The sequence below is a fragment of the Hyaena hyaena genome, unplaced genomic scaffold (assembly GCF_003009895.1).
Source record: "Hyaena hyaena isolate Hyena2069 unplaced genomic scaffold, ASM300989v1 scaffold_539, whole genome shotgun sequence".
NCBI lineage: Eukaryota > Metazoa > Chordata > Mammalia > Carnivora > Hyaenidae > Hyaena > Hyaena hyaena.
The window spans coordinates 947,302-961,852 of record NW_024081169.1 but is presented as its reverse complement, the minus strand read 5'-3'; the positions used below and the strand labels follow the sequence as shown (position 1 = coordinate 961,852).

The 14,551-nt window shown below is 39.4% G+C and overlaps 1 protein-coding gene across 1 annotated transcript in view; it reads left to right on the top strand.

Moving 5' to 3' along the window:
- The window catches only part of NOTCH2 (notch receptor 2), a 172,214-nt gene that overhangs the window by 81,691 nt on the left and 75,972 nt on the right, over positions 1-14,551 (top strand). Inside the window, exon 5 of the mRNA XM_039255666.1 lies at positions 6,127-6,249. Within this exon, the coding sequence (XP_039111597.1) occupies positions 6,127-6,249 (123 nt within the window). The remainder of the gene's footprint in view (positions 1-6,126; positions 6,250-14,551) is intronic.

Sequence of the window (14,551 nt, the reverse complement as noted above, 5' to 3'; positions counted from 1 at the left end):
CCACCCTCCACCCCCACTTTCTTTTCGCAAACTACCAGTTTGTTTTCTGTATTGAAGAGTCTGTTTATTTTGTTTTTTAGGTTCCACATATAAGTGAAATGATAAGGTTTTGGTCATTCTCTGTCTGACTTATTTTACTTAGCACATACTACTGTCTCGGTCCATCCATATTGTCACAAATAGCAAGATTTAATTCCTTTTTATGGTTGAGGAATATGAGTTTAGTATTTTAGTATTATTGTAAGACTCACGGAGAGGGAATTAAAACTGCAAAAACAACTCCTGTTATGTGACCGAGGAAGAAGTGGGTCTCCACAGAGGGAAGAAAAAAGGAATACATTCAAGAGGGAACTAATAGAATCAAACCAAGAAACCATGTTTCGCTTTTTCCTTGGATGATCAACAGTTAATAATCCAGATCCTTCATGGGCTACCATTAAGTAAGTCTTTAGCAGAAGCCCTGAGGAGGGGCATTTTAGTCAGAATAATTTTCACATAAGAACAAAAGAAAATAAATGATTAAATCACTGAGTCCCAATATTTTGAGTTAGGACCAATTAGTGGGGAAAGAATGAGTTAGGCTGGTTTTGGGAAGTAGCACAGTGGGTTGTTTGAATCTCTTGGCTGTGCCTTGTGAGTTCACAGTTGGATTGGCCCGTCCTCAATGTACTTTCCCTTTTTCTCTCTCCCACACCTGTCTATTCCTCTATGATTTTTTAAAATTTCATAAAGAGCTGTCTGACCTGTCCACTCCAAACAACAGAGGCTTATTCTTTATAAACTACTTCACAGGCTGATTATTTGTGATACCCCTATATCATTAAAATAAAGCTTAAGCACATTTTGTGGGTTTTGGGTCTTGCTCTGTTCTTGAGAAGCTTAAAAACTGTTAGAACTAATTCCCTCTTGCATTTTCATATGCAGGGGCATGTGACTTTCTCTTGGGTATTATACTAATCATATTTTGGCAGGTTTCTCTGGAGCAGATGCAGAAATGATCATACCACTTTCCAGGGCGAATTATTTTAGTTCCAGTTTTAGTTGATGTTCCTGGAAGTCTTTCCTATTCTCCTGTGCTCAGTAGTTTGGACCATACTATCTCCTCAGCTTTCTATCACCTTCTTCCCCCTGCCCACCCCACCTTTTTATATAGAACATATCTTTATGATGTGTCAAAGGCACCAGTTTCATTGAAATGCTTTCTATGTTCCCAGTCCCCACAGGGATTAAAGACCTCCCTAAGGTCTTTTGGCAACCCGTATACCTGTAGTATAGCACAGATTAATTGTTCCTCTTTCCCAGTAGACACTCTCATTTTAACTCTTCTTCCCAGTACCCAACTTATTTGTGCCTAGCACAAAATTGAGACCCAGTGAATATTTCACAAATGACTGAATTGAATGTGAAAGAAAAGAGAATTCTTGTATTCCAGAATTTTTAAAAAATTAGATCTATATACTGAATATATTTCTCTTGAATCACCTTATTAATTTATCTGACTTTTTTGGTGATGAAGTTAGCAGAGTGGAGATCATTAGTGAGATACCAAGGGGGGCATGTTGGAGCAGCAGCCTGGGTGGGCGGTGGGGCTGAGGATGGTCATGAGGGTCAGCAAGCTCACCTGGGGCCATTCGGAGAATGGAAGGTATGTGCCAGGAAAACCAATTGGACAGAGATGGGACCAGTTTGCCTTTGTGACAGATTTCTTCTTGGGGGTGTGGGGGAGAAAGTAGCGCTTTAGCCGTTATTGCCTTTGTCCAGGTTTACATATTCCTGGTTTTTTCCTCACTCATCTCTGTGGACTAAAGCTGCCCTTGAGGACTTTTAGCCTGGTCTGAGAGAATGCTAGGTTTGTCATCTCCTCTTCTTCCTGCTCTCCACAAGCCTTTCCACCCTCACACGTCCCAGGGTCTGAAAAGGGAAAGATATGGATGTTTTCTTGACAGATACTGTTCTCTGTGTGGGATGACAAGTTCAAAAGATTCTTTTCTGCTCCCCACCCTCACTGTCACCATTTATCAGTTATGGGGGCTATGGTTTCATAACAGCACAGTCTTAAAATGTTCCTTCTAAGTTTAATTTCTCTCCTTTTGGCCTTTTAAGGATGTGAATTGGCTTTAAGCAGTAGACTCCTTTTAGTATGGTCATGTGAGCCTCTTTGTAAGTCTGTTACACCCATCCCACCCACAGGTCTGGAGACTTGTCTGTTTCCCTTTCCCTTAAAACCTTAAAATATATTTTTAAGAAGTGATTGTACTGTAACTTATTCATATAAGCCTTACCCTCCTTGGGTAGAGTTTCTTACAGGAATTTGCTAGCTGTTTCCCAAATGAGGTCTGCATCTCTATTTTTAAAGCATAAATCCTGTCTTAACTCTAAAGGAGAACGAATTTGGCTTGAGTTTTCTCAGACATGGGAACTTTTAACCTTAGGTCAGTTTTTCACATTTTTGTAAGGGAACGCTGGGGTCCCAGGCAGAATACTGATTAACACTGGTTCAGTACTGACTTGTACCTGTTGGCCGTGTAAACTTGGATAAGTCTGCCATGTGGTGCTCAGCTTCTTCATCTGTAACCTAAGAGGATTAGAGTAGATCAGTTCTAAGGAGTGCTTTGATTCTATTCATATATAATAGTATTAATATGTCAGTCACTTATACATCAAGCACTGTTTGAAGTGCTTTCCCTCCTAATATAATAGCTTTATTGAGATGTAATTTGTATACCCTATAGCTTACTTACAGTGTACGGTTGAGTGGTTTTCAGTGTATTCACAGATGTGTAGCCATCACCACAAGTTTAGAACATCTTTATCACTCCAAAGGAAACCCTGTACCGTCAGCACTCAACATTACATTGGCCCCTAATTCTCCCCCAGCACCAGGCAATTATTAATCTACTTTGTCTCTATCATTTGTCTCTTGTAGACATTTCATATGTGATAATTGTGTGCTTGGCTTCTTTCACCTCATGTTTTCATGAAACTTTCAGAGTTCACTCATGTTACAGGAGGTATCAGTACTTCATTCCATTCATGGTGAAAAATTTTCCATTGTACAGATTTTCCACAGTGTTTCCCACTTTTTAAAAATTGAAGTATAATTAGTACAATGTTGTATTAGTTTCAGGTGTAAAACATTGATTCAACAATTCTATAGATTACTCAGGGCTCACTACATTTTATTTATCTGTTCATCAGTTGATTGACATTTGGGTAGCTTCTGCTTTTTTAACTATTATGAAAAATGCCACTGTGAACATTCTTGTACACTTTTTTGTGGACATACACTTTTATTTCTCTTGGGTTTATACTTAAGAGAGGGCTTGCTGGGCAATATGGTACCTCTGTTTAACCTTTTCCGAAACTGCCAGACTATTCCAAAGTCGCTGCACTATTTTCCATTCCAACCAGCAGTAAAAGAGGTTGTTACTGTCTGTCAGTAACACTTATTATTGTCTGTCTTTTTTATTACAGCCATCCTAGTTGGTGTGAAATGATATCTCACTGTGGTTTTGATTGGCATTTCTGTGATGGCTAATGTATATCATATCAGAGAAATATCTGTTTAGGTCCTTTACCCATTCTATAATGGATTATTTGCCTTTTTATTATTATATTATTTGTATTATCTTTTTATTATTGCTATAAGAGTTCTTTATATACCCTGGATATAAGTGTCTTATCAGATACATGATTCACAAATATTTTCTCTTATTCTGTGGTCTGTCTTCACTTTCTTGATGGTAACTGTTAAAGGCCAAATGTTTTTAATTTTGGTGAACTCCAAGCTTTCTGTTTTTTCTTTTGTTGTTTGCACTTTTAGTCATGTTTAAGAAAGCTTTGCCTAGCCTGAGTTACAGAGATTCACTCCTATGTTTTCATCTGAGAATCTTACAGCTTTAACTCTTAAGAGTTTGAGTTGGTGTGGGAAAGGGGTCCAATTTATTCTTTTGCCTGTAGATATTGTTGTCCCAGCACCATTTACTGAATTAAATGTAATATATATCTAACTTGTTTACTCTTTGTAGTAACCCTTGGAGGTAGGTCCTGTTAATTCCCCCAGGGAGGAAAGAAAGTTCAAGTATCTTACCCATGTTCACTCACCTATTGCATGGAAAGGCTGAAAGTTGAATCTAGGCAGTTTGGCCCAGGGACCATGCTCTAATTATGAATTAACTCTCATCAACCTGCCTTCTTACCTACTTACCTTTGACAGGGAGGAACTACCTTGAAAATAGTCTGAAAATATTTTATTTCTTGTATGTTGTGGTTTGCTGAAATGCTTCTGCTTTCTTAGTCTGTGGTTGGTGAATTCAGTTAGTTGTAGCACTGGCTAATATAAATTCAGGGTCACAGTTTCAATTCCTAATAGTTTGACTACAAGGGCTTTATCACCTCTCTGACACTGCAGTCAACCATGTTAGTCTTAGTCACCAGAGAGGTCAAGCTAGAGGGAGGATAACCATTACCAGTTCTAGAATACCACGGAACCGCACAGGTTCTAACAGTGGTAGGCCAGGAGCCCTATTTCCCTCCCACACTCTAAAGCTGCATCTTTAACTTTTCTAAATGTTTCCGTTAAGAGCACTAGAGTAGGAGCAAAGACCTCGGTTCTTGTTCAGACACTGCTACTTAGTGGATCTGCAGATTTGCCCTCACTTTATCTTAATTAGGCTTAAATCAGCATTGTTTTAGTTCATTTGTAAGACATTAATTTGATTAAACAGATGTGAGTAATATGATAAATTTTTAAAAATTGGAGTCTATAAAAATTTTCATAGTCTTTCTCAAGCTTACTTAGTGATTACCATTCTACTAGAATGGACTGAGTACCAAATGCTTGGAGAAATAGAACTCTCTTTAGTCAAACTTTCAATTATCCCCAACTTCTATGAAGTAATTTCTTTTGGTCTCTGAGTAAAAAACATTTTTTGCCACTTGATTTATACCCATTGACAATTGCCACTTTATTCAGATATGTGTCCCACTCACGAGGCTGTAAATAACCCAGAAGCAGGGACAGTCTGTCTCTTTTACTCATAGTTATATCCCCAGTGCCTAGTTTAAGACCCAATAAGTGTTTTGAGTGAAGAAGAGGAACCTTAAGGGACATTTCAAAGAGGCCAAATAGTTAGTCATATTGTATTTCAAACAGGAGACTGTCCAGTTGAACATTCAGTTTTAAAGCTGGTAGTCTTCTATTTTAATAGCTAAGGGATTTGGCATCAAGGAGAAAGAAAGGAAAAAGCTGAATATGTAATTACAGAAACACATTGTGGGCAGTTAGGATGAAGTTTGGTGTGCTGGTTTCACTTTTCGTAAAAGGAAAAAATCAAGAGAAAGGAGATAGTGCTATAACTGTGGAAAGCAGGATGAAGGATTTGAAAGGCTGGTAAGTTTAATTAGTAATAATGCCATCCCATTTTCAGATAGCGTTTTAGATTTATAATGTACTCATGATATGGTACGTGTAACAACCCAGGAAAGCAGGTTGTATGTGTAGAATCAGCCTCATTTTTACAGATGAGGAAGCAAATTCAGAGTTTGTAATTTACCATGTGTTAAATGGCTTGGAGGTAGCAAGATTGGAACTTGACCCATATCTTCAGACTGTGAGCTCAGTATTTTTCTTATGTTCTTCACCCCCACCCAGTTTTCCTAATAAGCAAACACCCCAAGAAAAAAGTAAATGAATTTAAATTTAATTAAGTGATCTTTTATCTGTTCTGCCCATTAACCTAGCATGGAGTGGGGGAAAATCTACTCCTCCTGGCCCGCCTTTTTTTTTTTTTAAGAACCGGTGAATGGTTGTCCAAATAGACATTTATTTTCACTGGGATTTTATTTCATAAAATTACATTGAAATACTTGTGAGATAACTGTGAAGCCATGTCATTGGCATAATGAGTCACTTTAATTGTCTAGCTGTTCTTGAGGTAAGAGAAGACAGAAGGTTGGGGTATTTTTTGTTTGGTGAGTCCTGTGGTGAGCAGATACATAGCTGACCAGCTGCTGGCTACTGAACTGAAATAATGAAGTAAGTCTGTTCTGATGACTGTGTTCTGTGGAAGAGCTGATCGCTTCTGCATGAGAATTCATTATTTTCTCTTGTTCTTCTCTAACCAGGTTTTGAAGGGATCACCTGCGAGCGGAATATTGATGACTGCCCTAACCACAAGTGTCAGAATGGAGGGGTTTGTGTGGATGGGGTTAACACCTACAACTGCCGCTGCCCGCCTCAGTGGACAGGTATGCACACTGTGGTGACTCAGTCAGAAGGGGGTGTGGATTGATAACCAGAGGTGGGCTGGTACTGAAGTGAGCACAAGGGTCTCTGTGCTCCATCACTGGGGATAGTGCTAACCCCGTATATTCTCCTATTATGTTCATTTCAAGACCAGTCTTTTTACAGATATTTATTGGGCAGCTGCTCTGAAGTCAGCACCATGCTAACGGTGCTATGGCAGGTATGAGAGAAGAGCATGACTGACAGACTCTGAGGTCTGGGAAGAGCAGCACACTGCCTGGAACATAGCAGATACTTACGAAGTATTTGAGAGGAAAAGAACGTAATTAACTATGAAAATATGTGTTCTTACCACACTTACGAACATATGGTTACCATCTGAAATGATGGATGTGTTAACTCACACATAGATCATCACATTGTATACTTTAAACTTATACAATGTTATATGTCAAATGTATCTCAGTAAAGCTGGGAAAAAACCTACAGCTTGTTAAGTTTTGGTGTGGTATCAAAGAATAATCATAATTGTATGAAAAGGCTATGGAAATACTCTTCCTTCTTCCAACGAAAAAGTGAAAATAAGTTATACACACTACAAGAGTTCAGAGCTTATTCATGGACAGAAATCGATCTCATCGTATTGTCAGGTCCTAGCAGAGGGTTGAGCAGGTACTCTTGATGTCATTATTTTTATGACACCCATCTCCATTTCTAATTTTTTTTCCTTTTTTGTATCCTTTTTTGCACATATGATAGATTTTTCAGCCTCTGACATTAGAAGAGTAGTTTTGCTTAATTTTACAGGCTCTTGAAAGTGTCTGATGTTGTCTCAGGCAGATTTTCCACTTATTTTTGAAAGTTAAGTGATTTTATGCAGACATATTTGGTTCTAATTTCTGTTTACATCTGTTTATCTAACTGAAAGTGGAAACAATTAAGAGCTGATTAAGTGACTAAGAACTGAGCCTTTTTGAAAGAACTTGATGATTTAATGTGGAAACCCAAGAATAAGCTAATGCTTTAAGGAAGAAAGTCCAGCACCAGGGAGGGATTCTGCCCAGCAAAGAAGTCTTAATGTTGGATTGGCGCCTACACTACCTGGTGTTCTTTAGAGTCTCCAAATTGTGTTCCCTTAACTGTAGCAGTTAATTATTTAGAGTACTCTTTAGAGCTGTACACTATGAATAGAAAAAGATTAAAAGGTTTTAAAAGTTTAATAACATGATTTCCTGGAAGGGCACACATTACTGGTTTTAATCCCCATACTGTTCTTGTTAATACTTTTCTACTGGGTTTCCCTAGTATTGGACTTCCCCTAGAATTTCTTCTTGGTGTCTTGATCCTAGGACCTCCCTCTTCCCCTCTGCTCTTTCTGTCATATTCTCTCTTTTTGTTACGGTTTGCCGTTTCTCTGATAGATTTTTTCCAGGGGCCATTTTTTTCAATTCAAAAAAATTACTGTGAAGCTCATTACAGGACAGTAATTGGAAAGATTAAAATTTTTCTCTTTTTAATGATTCTTAGAGTGGTATTGGACAGGATGAGATGCTTGTTAGGATCTTGACCCCATTCTAATTTTTCCTTGTCCTGTGGGAGGGTGGCTCTTTGTTGTATTAGGTACTAAGGCTTCTGATGCCAATGAAGATTAAATGATATGGTGATTTCATTGCTGATTTTTCTTTGATACTATACTCAGTTTTCTGCTTTGATATTAATTAAGAAGGTGCAATCTTGGGGAAATTCTGCCAGTGAAATGATATTTTATCAAAATTTCATACCCCAGGGTTTTTAAGAAGTACCTCTTTATATGAACGTCCTTATAGGGTGTTTCTTTCTCCATGTGTGTTTGCATTTTTTTTTTTTTTAGAAAGGATGGCAGAAATGCTGATAAGTTCAACATGGCAGTATTTATTTCTTTTCATCTGCTTTCGTTTAAAGTGCCTCTCAGGCTTCGGTTTCCCACCATAGGTTTCCTTCCTCTTTTTCACTCATGCCGATTCTTTGATTTCTAGTGGCAGCCTTATTGTTTGCTGTCCCCATCACAGACAGGGTCAGGTCCAGGGTCCTTCCTCTGTTATAGGAATCCCCTCCTGGCCGCAGCCCTGTTCGCTGCTCCAGTGCTCTCATGCACCCAGCAGCACTTCATATCCCAGCAACAAGAACTGCTCCCCATTCTCCCGTGTCTACCACACCCTGTGTCTTCACGCACACTGTTCCTTTTCTACACATTTCCCTTCTCCACTCCTTTCTCTGTAGTCCTCACTGGTTTTGCCCGCCTGGTTCAGGTCAGGTGGCTGCCTCCTTCAAGGAACTTTTCGTGACCTCCCTCCAGGTTGAGATAGATGTTCTCCGGGTTCCCTTACTACCCCGTACATTCATTGGTGATAATCCTCACCACATTCATATTGGCGTTATTAAAGGCTGGAGGTGAGGGAGATACCCAGTTATGGGGTGACTGAACTGTTGTTGAGGACACCACCTGCTAGAGCTCCTCACAAACCTTTGTTCTCAGTACCATACAACCGAGCTGATCACCATCCCAGCCGTCTCCTCATTCTGAGAAGAATAAAAAGAAAACTGGGGGTCATAGGGTTTCTATTTATTGATGTCAGAGCTATAAATTCAGATTAGTATTTTCTGCTTATGCAAATTGAAGAAATGAATGGGGTTGGGGACAGGGAGTTAGCTAATATTTGTTAGTAACCAAAAACTGTGCTAATTACAATGTTTTATTTTATGTAATCTTTGTGATAACTGTATTAGGGGTAATGTTTATTAAATATGATGATAGATATTTAAAAGGGTTAAAGAGTTTACTCAAGGCACATAGTGGTTGGGTTAGGGTTTAAACCTAGACTTGTTGAACTCCAAGTCTGCTCAGACCTGTAGTCATTTTTCTATACAAATTGACTCTGTGGATTGTCTTTTTTTATTTTTTAAAGATTTTGAGTCTTCTTATTTTACTAAAAAAATTTTTAATGTTTTTATTTATCTTTGAGAGAGACAGAGTATGAGTCGGGGAGAGGCAGAGAGAGAAGGAGACACAAAATTTGAAGCAGTCTCCAGGCTGTCAGCACAGAGCCCAATGCAGGGCTCGAATTCTTGAACCACGAGATCATGACCTGAGCTGAAGTTGGATGCTCTACTGACTGAGCCATCCAGACACCCCTGAGACTTTTTAATAGATGAAGTTCAATTTACAGTCTTATTATTTTAGAAAATGGTGATTTATTCTTTGATTTTTTTCCATTTTAGAAATTTTCCTGGTTACTATGAAATTAGAAGTCAATATTGAGTGAATATTTTATATTGAGTCTGGTGATTTTTTTTACTATATCAAAGACCCTTATTGCAGTGTTGTTCAGAACTCTTCTCCTACAATTTGCAGCTGTAGAGTTGAAGCATGAACTGTTTGGTTTGGCTTTTGACACAATAGAAAAGAAGAGTTGGAGTAAACTACTGGGAGAGGAGATGAAATTACTAGTTATCTGAAAAAGAATGGATGGGGTTAGGGACACCTGGGTGGCTCAGTCTGTTAAGCCTCTGACTCTTGACTTTGGCTCAGGTCAGGATCTTATGATTTGTGGGTTCAAGCCCTGTGTCATGCTCTGCGCTGACAGTGAGGAGCTTGGTTTGAAATTCTCTCCCTGTCCTGCATGCGCACTCTCTTTCAAAACAAATAAATAAACTTAAAAAATTAAAAAAGAATGGATGGGATTACATAGCTGAAGAATCTAGGTATTACTTTGAAATAAAGGAGATTTGTAAATTTGCCATGTTTTTTATTTTAATTCCAGTGTCGTTAACATACAGCGTTATATTAGTTTTTAACGAGAGGAGCCTGATAGGTTCTATGTTGTTTTATAAATGCACAGATGTAGAAGGTTTGGTCTTTTGTAGAAAGTTCTGGGCTTCAAGATGACCAGAAATGTTTTCCAAGTCTTTTCATGGTTTAATTTGGGATAAATGAGTCAGCTTCCTTTTCATCAGAAGACTTTATTTGCTCTCCATGGAGCTAATATCTTTTAGTTACTTTATTGGGGTATTGGGAGAATAAATGGCTCAATGAAAAACTTTTTGAGCCTTTCATTTATCCTGTAAATTAAATTACATTTAAATGTAATTGTAAATTAAAATTACAACTGTAAATTGCACTTTTCATGTACAACATTCTAGATCCATGGTGTTTGATATGGTAATCATTAGCCCTAGTTTGCTGTTAAGTATCTGAAGTGTGACAGGTTGAATTGAGATGTGCCACAGCTGTAAAATATCTGATTTTGAATTTTTTTATAGTTTATTTTTGAGACAAATAGATAGAGGCAAGTGGGGGCGGGGTGGTCAGGGAGAGAGGAAGACACAGAATCTGAAGCAGGCTCCAGGCTCTGAGCTGTCAACACAGAGCCCGACACTGGGCTCGAACTTGTGAACTGCCAGATCATGCCCTGAGCCGAAGTCCGATGCTTAACTGACTGAGCCCCCCAGGCACCTCTAAATACCTGATTTTGAAAAGTTAGCATGCAAAAAAAAAAAAAAGTAAAATGTCTCACTAGTAATGTTTTAAGTATTGGTTAGATACCAAATGATAGTGTTTGGGAGATATTGAATTAGATAAAATATGATATTAAAGTTGATTTCATCAGTTTCTTTTTCCCTTTTTTTAAGTGCTACCAGAAAATCTTAAATTAGATCTGTGTGTCTCATGACAATCCTGTAGGACAGCACTGCTCAGGTGTGAGGATGCTCTGTAGGCATTACCAGTGATGCTACTGTGTGGGAGCACTTTGTCTGATCCAGGGTGGTAGAAGGATAGACTTGTGGCCCTCTGTACAGGGAGGCCTGAGTTGGCTTCATTAGAAGAAAGCATGGTTGGCCTTGTTCTGGTGTGATTTCCACATCAGTTTTGGAGAGAACTGTGTTCTGATCTGGTCTTTTCACCTGACATGGCCATCTAGAATAGTATCAGTTTGTACCTTCAAAAGCTACCACTCTTGGGGCACCTGGGTGGCTCAATTGGTTGAGCATCCGACTTTGGCTCAGGTCATGATCTCCCGGTTCATGAGTTCAAGCCCCGCATCGGGCTCTGTGCTGACAGCTAGCTCAGAGACTGGAGGCTGTTTCAGATTCTGTGTCTCCTTCTCTTTCTGAACCTCCCCTCCTCATGCTCTCTCTCTCTCTCTCAGAAATAAATAAAACATTAAAAAAATTTTTTTAAATAAAAAGTTACCACTCTTCTGGATGAACTAAAGCCCAGGTGGGAGAAAGAAATTGGTGTTGGGGTTTGGGCAAATGGTTTATTTTTTTATAGGAATTTTGTTGTAGAGAGAAGTCTGAGTAGTTGGATATTCTTTAGGAAATAGAAATAAACCTAAGGAATTGATGAAGCCTGAGCACAAATGTCTTCACTCTTACTTTATTCAGCCTCAAGGTATCTTATGAGAGAAATCTGCTCTGGCAGATATCCACTTAAGGGAAAAAAAAGTTATAAAAGGCCCCCAAATTAATTAAAGCAGAGTCGATTAATGTTTTGTCTACATGGATTGTTATTTGGATTTTCTTTTTAAAGGTTCATTTCCTTCAGAATTAAAGTTGCCTCTAAACTCAACTCACAAATTCCTCTCTGGCAGCTCTTGGTTTGGGTTCACTCCTAGGGCAGACGTGATTTATTTTCCTGTGCTTGTTATTAACCCAGAAATGTAATTTCAGCTTGGGCTTGGAATGGTGCTCTGGGACGCTAAGCAGAAGTGAACAATGGAAGTTAGGTGGACATGAGTCAAATAAAACCAACCACATTTTCTCTCAGCTCTCCTTTTATAATATGATGAGCCCAAAGAGTTGGTTACGATTCCCTTTACTGTCAGTTGCTCCAATTTCAGTGAAAATGTTTGGCACAAATCAGCAAGTATATATTGCCAAAGGAGGTGCATGAGCTCCTGTGTCTGGGAACAGAGGCTTTTCATGGCAGTGTTTTGATTCTGAACTAGACGTCTCATTTCAGTCTTGCCTCTGGTTGGTGTCAGGCTGCTCCCTAGGATGAGACTTTTGCCACAACCACTCTTCTGTTTGTTAAATACTATAGAATTGGAGGGTTTTGGTTGAGAGTGGAAATTATTTGTATCTGGGACTGCACAAGAATTCTCATTTGTATTATGCATGGGGGAATAGGAAAACTCATTTCCCATTTCAGTTTCTCTGTTGTGAACTTGATTGTGAGGACTTGATAAAAACCCGTTTTCTGGAATTCTCCTTCCCCACCCAGTTTCACTTTTCTATCAGCTGGGCAGACTGCCAGAGTGCTGACCTGAATCCCCCTCATCCCAAAGGTCTCAGTGTTAATGAGTGGTCATGTTGGTATGAACAGGGGTGAGTGATTAGGAATGGCCCCCGACAAAATGCAGGGGGTGAGAATGAGGGATCTTCAGTGCCCTGGTGGTCCATGACTCCATGTCTGGCATTGGTTATATCCCAGGCAAGATCCATTTTCACTCCATGACTTTTCAGGCTCCCACAGAACGATTGTAAGGTAGCTTCTATAACATATTTATTGAATAACTCACTGTCATATCCAGTATACTGTGCTGGATGCTATAAGAGACATGGAGAAAAGATAACTCAATTCTTTTAAGAATGGTCAAATTCACTAGGAAGAAAGAAGAAAGTCTACATGTAACCACAGTAGAATAGAAACTATGAATCAACATCAGTTTGAAAGAAGAGATGGATAGGAATTGGGGGCCATCTAAGTATTTGGTTGGATAAAGGGGGAAATAGAGCAGAGTTAACTTCTATTATGAATCTGCATCATGGGAGAATGCAGGTTCTATTGACAGAGACAGAAATGAGCTAGAAATGCTGGTGAGTTTGAGGTGAGTTTTTAAAGAGAAAAACACTTAGCAGTAAGACCCAGGAGGTTGGATTAGAGGTAGGGGCTCTAGACTCAGATTTTGAGTATTGCTTTTGGTTGCCCTGGGGATGTATCAGGTCTGTAAGGGAAGTGTGTGGTGTGAGAAGAACAGAGAGTTTGGACCTAAATTGTGAAAAATGTCCACACTTCAGAAAATGGAGGAGGAAAGGGATCTGAAGAAGGAAAGGAGTGAGAGAAGATGTGTGGAGTTGGGGAGAGCTTTGCCATGGCAGCATCCCTGAGCCAGGGACTGCATTTTAGGACTGTGTCCTTGACCCAGCTCTGCATGCCTCTGTGGGGGCATCTGCTACTGGTTTATGTGCTCACCTCACCAGAGAGACTCTCAGTCTCTGGAGGACAGGGGTGGTCTTACTTATTTTGGCATTCTCAGGACCAGTCTTAACAAATAGTAGTTATTGAATGAATGACCACCAAGAGACTGAGATGAGAATAACTGCAAAGAGTGAATCAAAATTTTTGAGGTCGTTGGAAATCTTCTAAAATGTAGTTTCAATATAAAGGAGAGAAGGAAGCCAAATTGCAAGGGATTAAATTAGAAAAAAAAAAAAGGTGGATGTTAAGGAAGGAGGAAGGGGAGGAGTGGGTATAGATCACTTATTCAAGAGTTTTGTAAGCTAAAAAGGGGAGAAATGCAGGGCAGTAGCTGTAGGGGACAGAAACATACATTCATTCGTTTGTTCATTCATTCATTCGTTCGTTCATTCATGTGATAGACCATAGAACCTAGGCTAGACTGAGGTAAGGCAGCTAGAAGAGGGTTGGTTAATGAACTGGGTTATTTAGGAGGGTTTGACTCTTACAAGTGTTAGTGGGGGATAACCAGGTGAAATGGTTGTTGGGAATGGGAAAGGAGGGAGATGGAAATTTATTTATTTATTTTTATTTTTTTTTTAAATGTTTTATTTATTTCGAGGAGAGAGAGAGAGAGACAGCGTGAGCAGGGGAGGGTCAGAGAGAGAGGGAGTCACAGACTGAAACAGGCTCCAGGCTCTGAGCTGGCAGTCAGCACAGAGCCCGACGCGGGGCTGGAACCCACGAACCGCGAGATCATGACCTAAGCGAAAGTCGGACGCTTAACCGACTAAGCCACCCAGGCGCCCCAAGGGAGATGGAAATTTATAATCAGAGTTGAAGTACCAAATTTGAGGACTTAGGGTTGGAACAATAAGTGTCTCATAATTAGATCCAAAATATGAATGCGTTTGTGATATGGAGCAGATGTGGAGGCTGTTGAGTTGAGAAAAGTAAGAACTCTTGGCTTGGATGACCTCATAGTCCTCAACCCAGGTATTGATTTCATGGGAGAGGGGAAAGGAAAGAGTAAGATTTTAAGTCCTATGTGTAAGTCATTCAAGGAGGTAGAGATTGGTCTATGA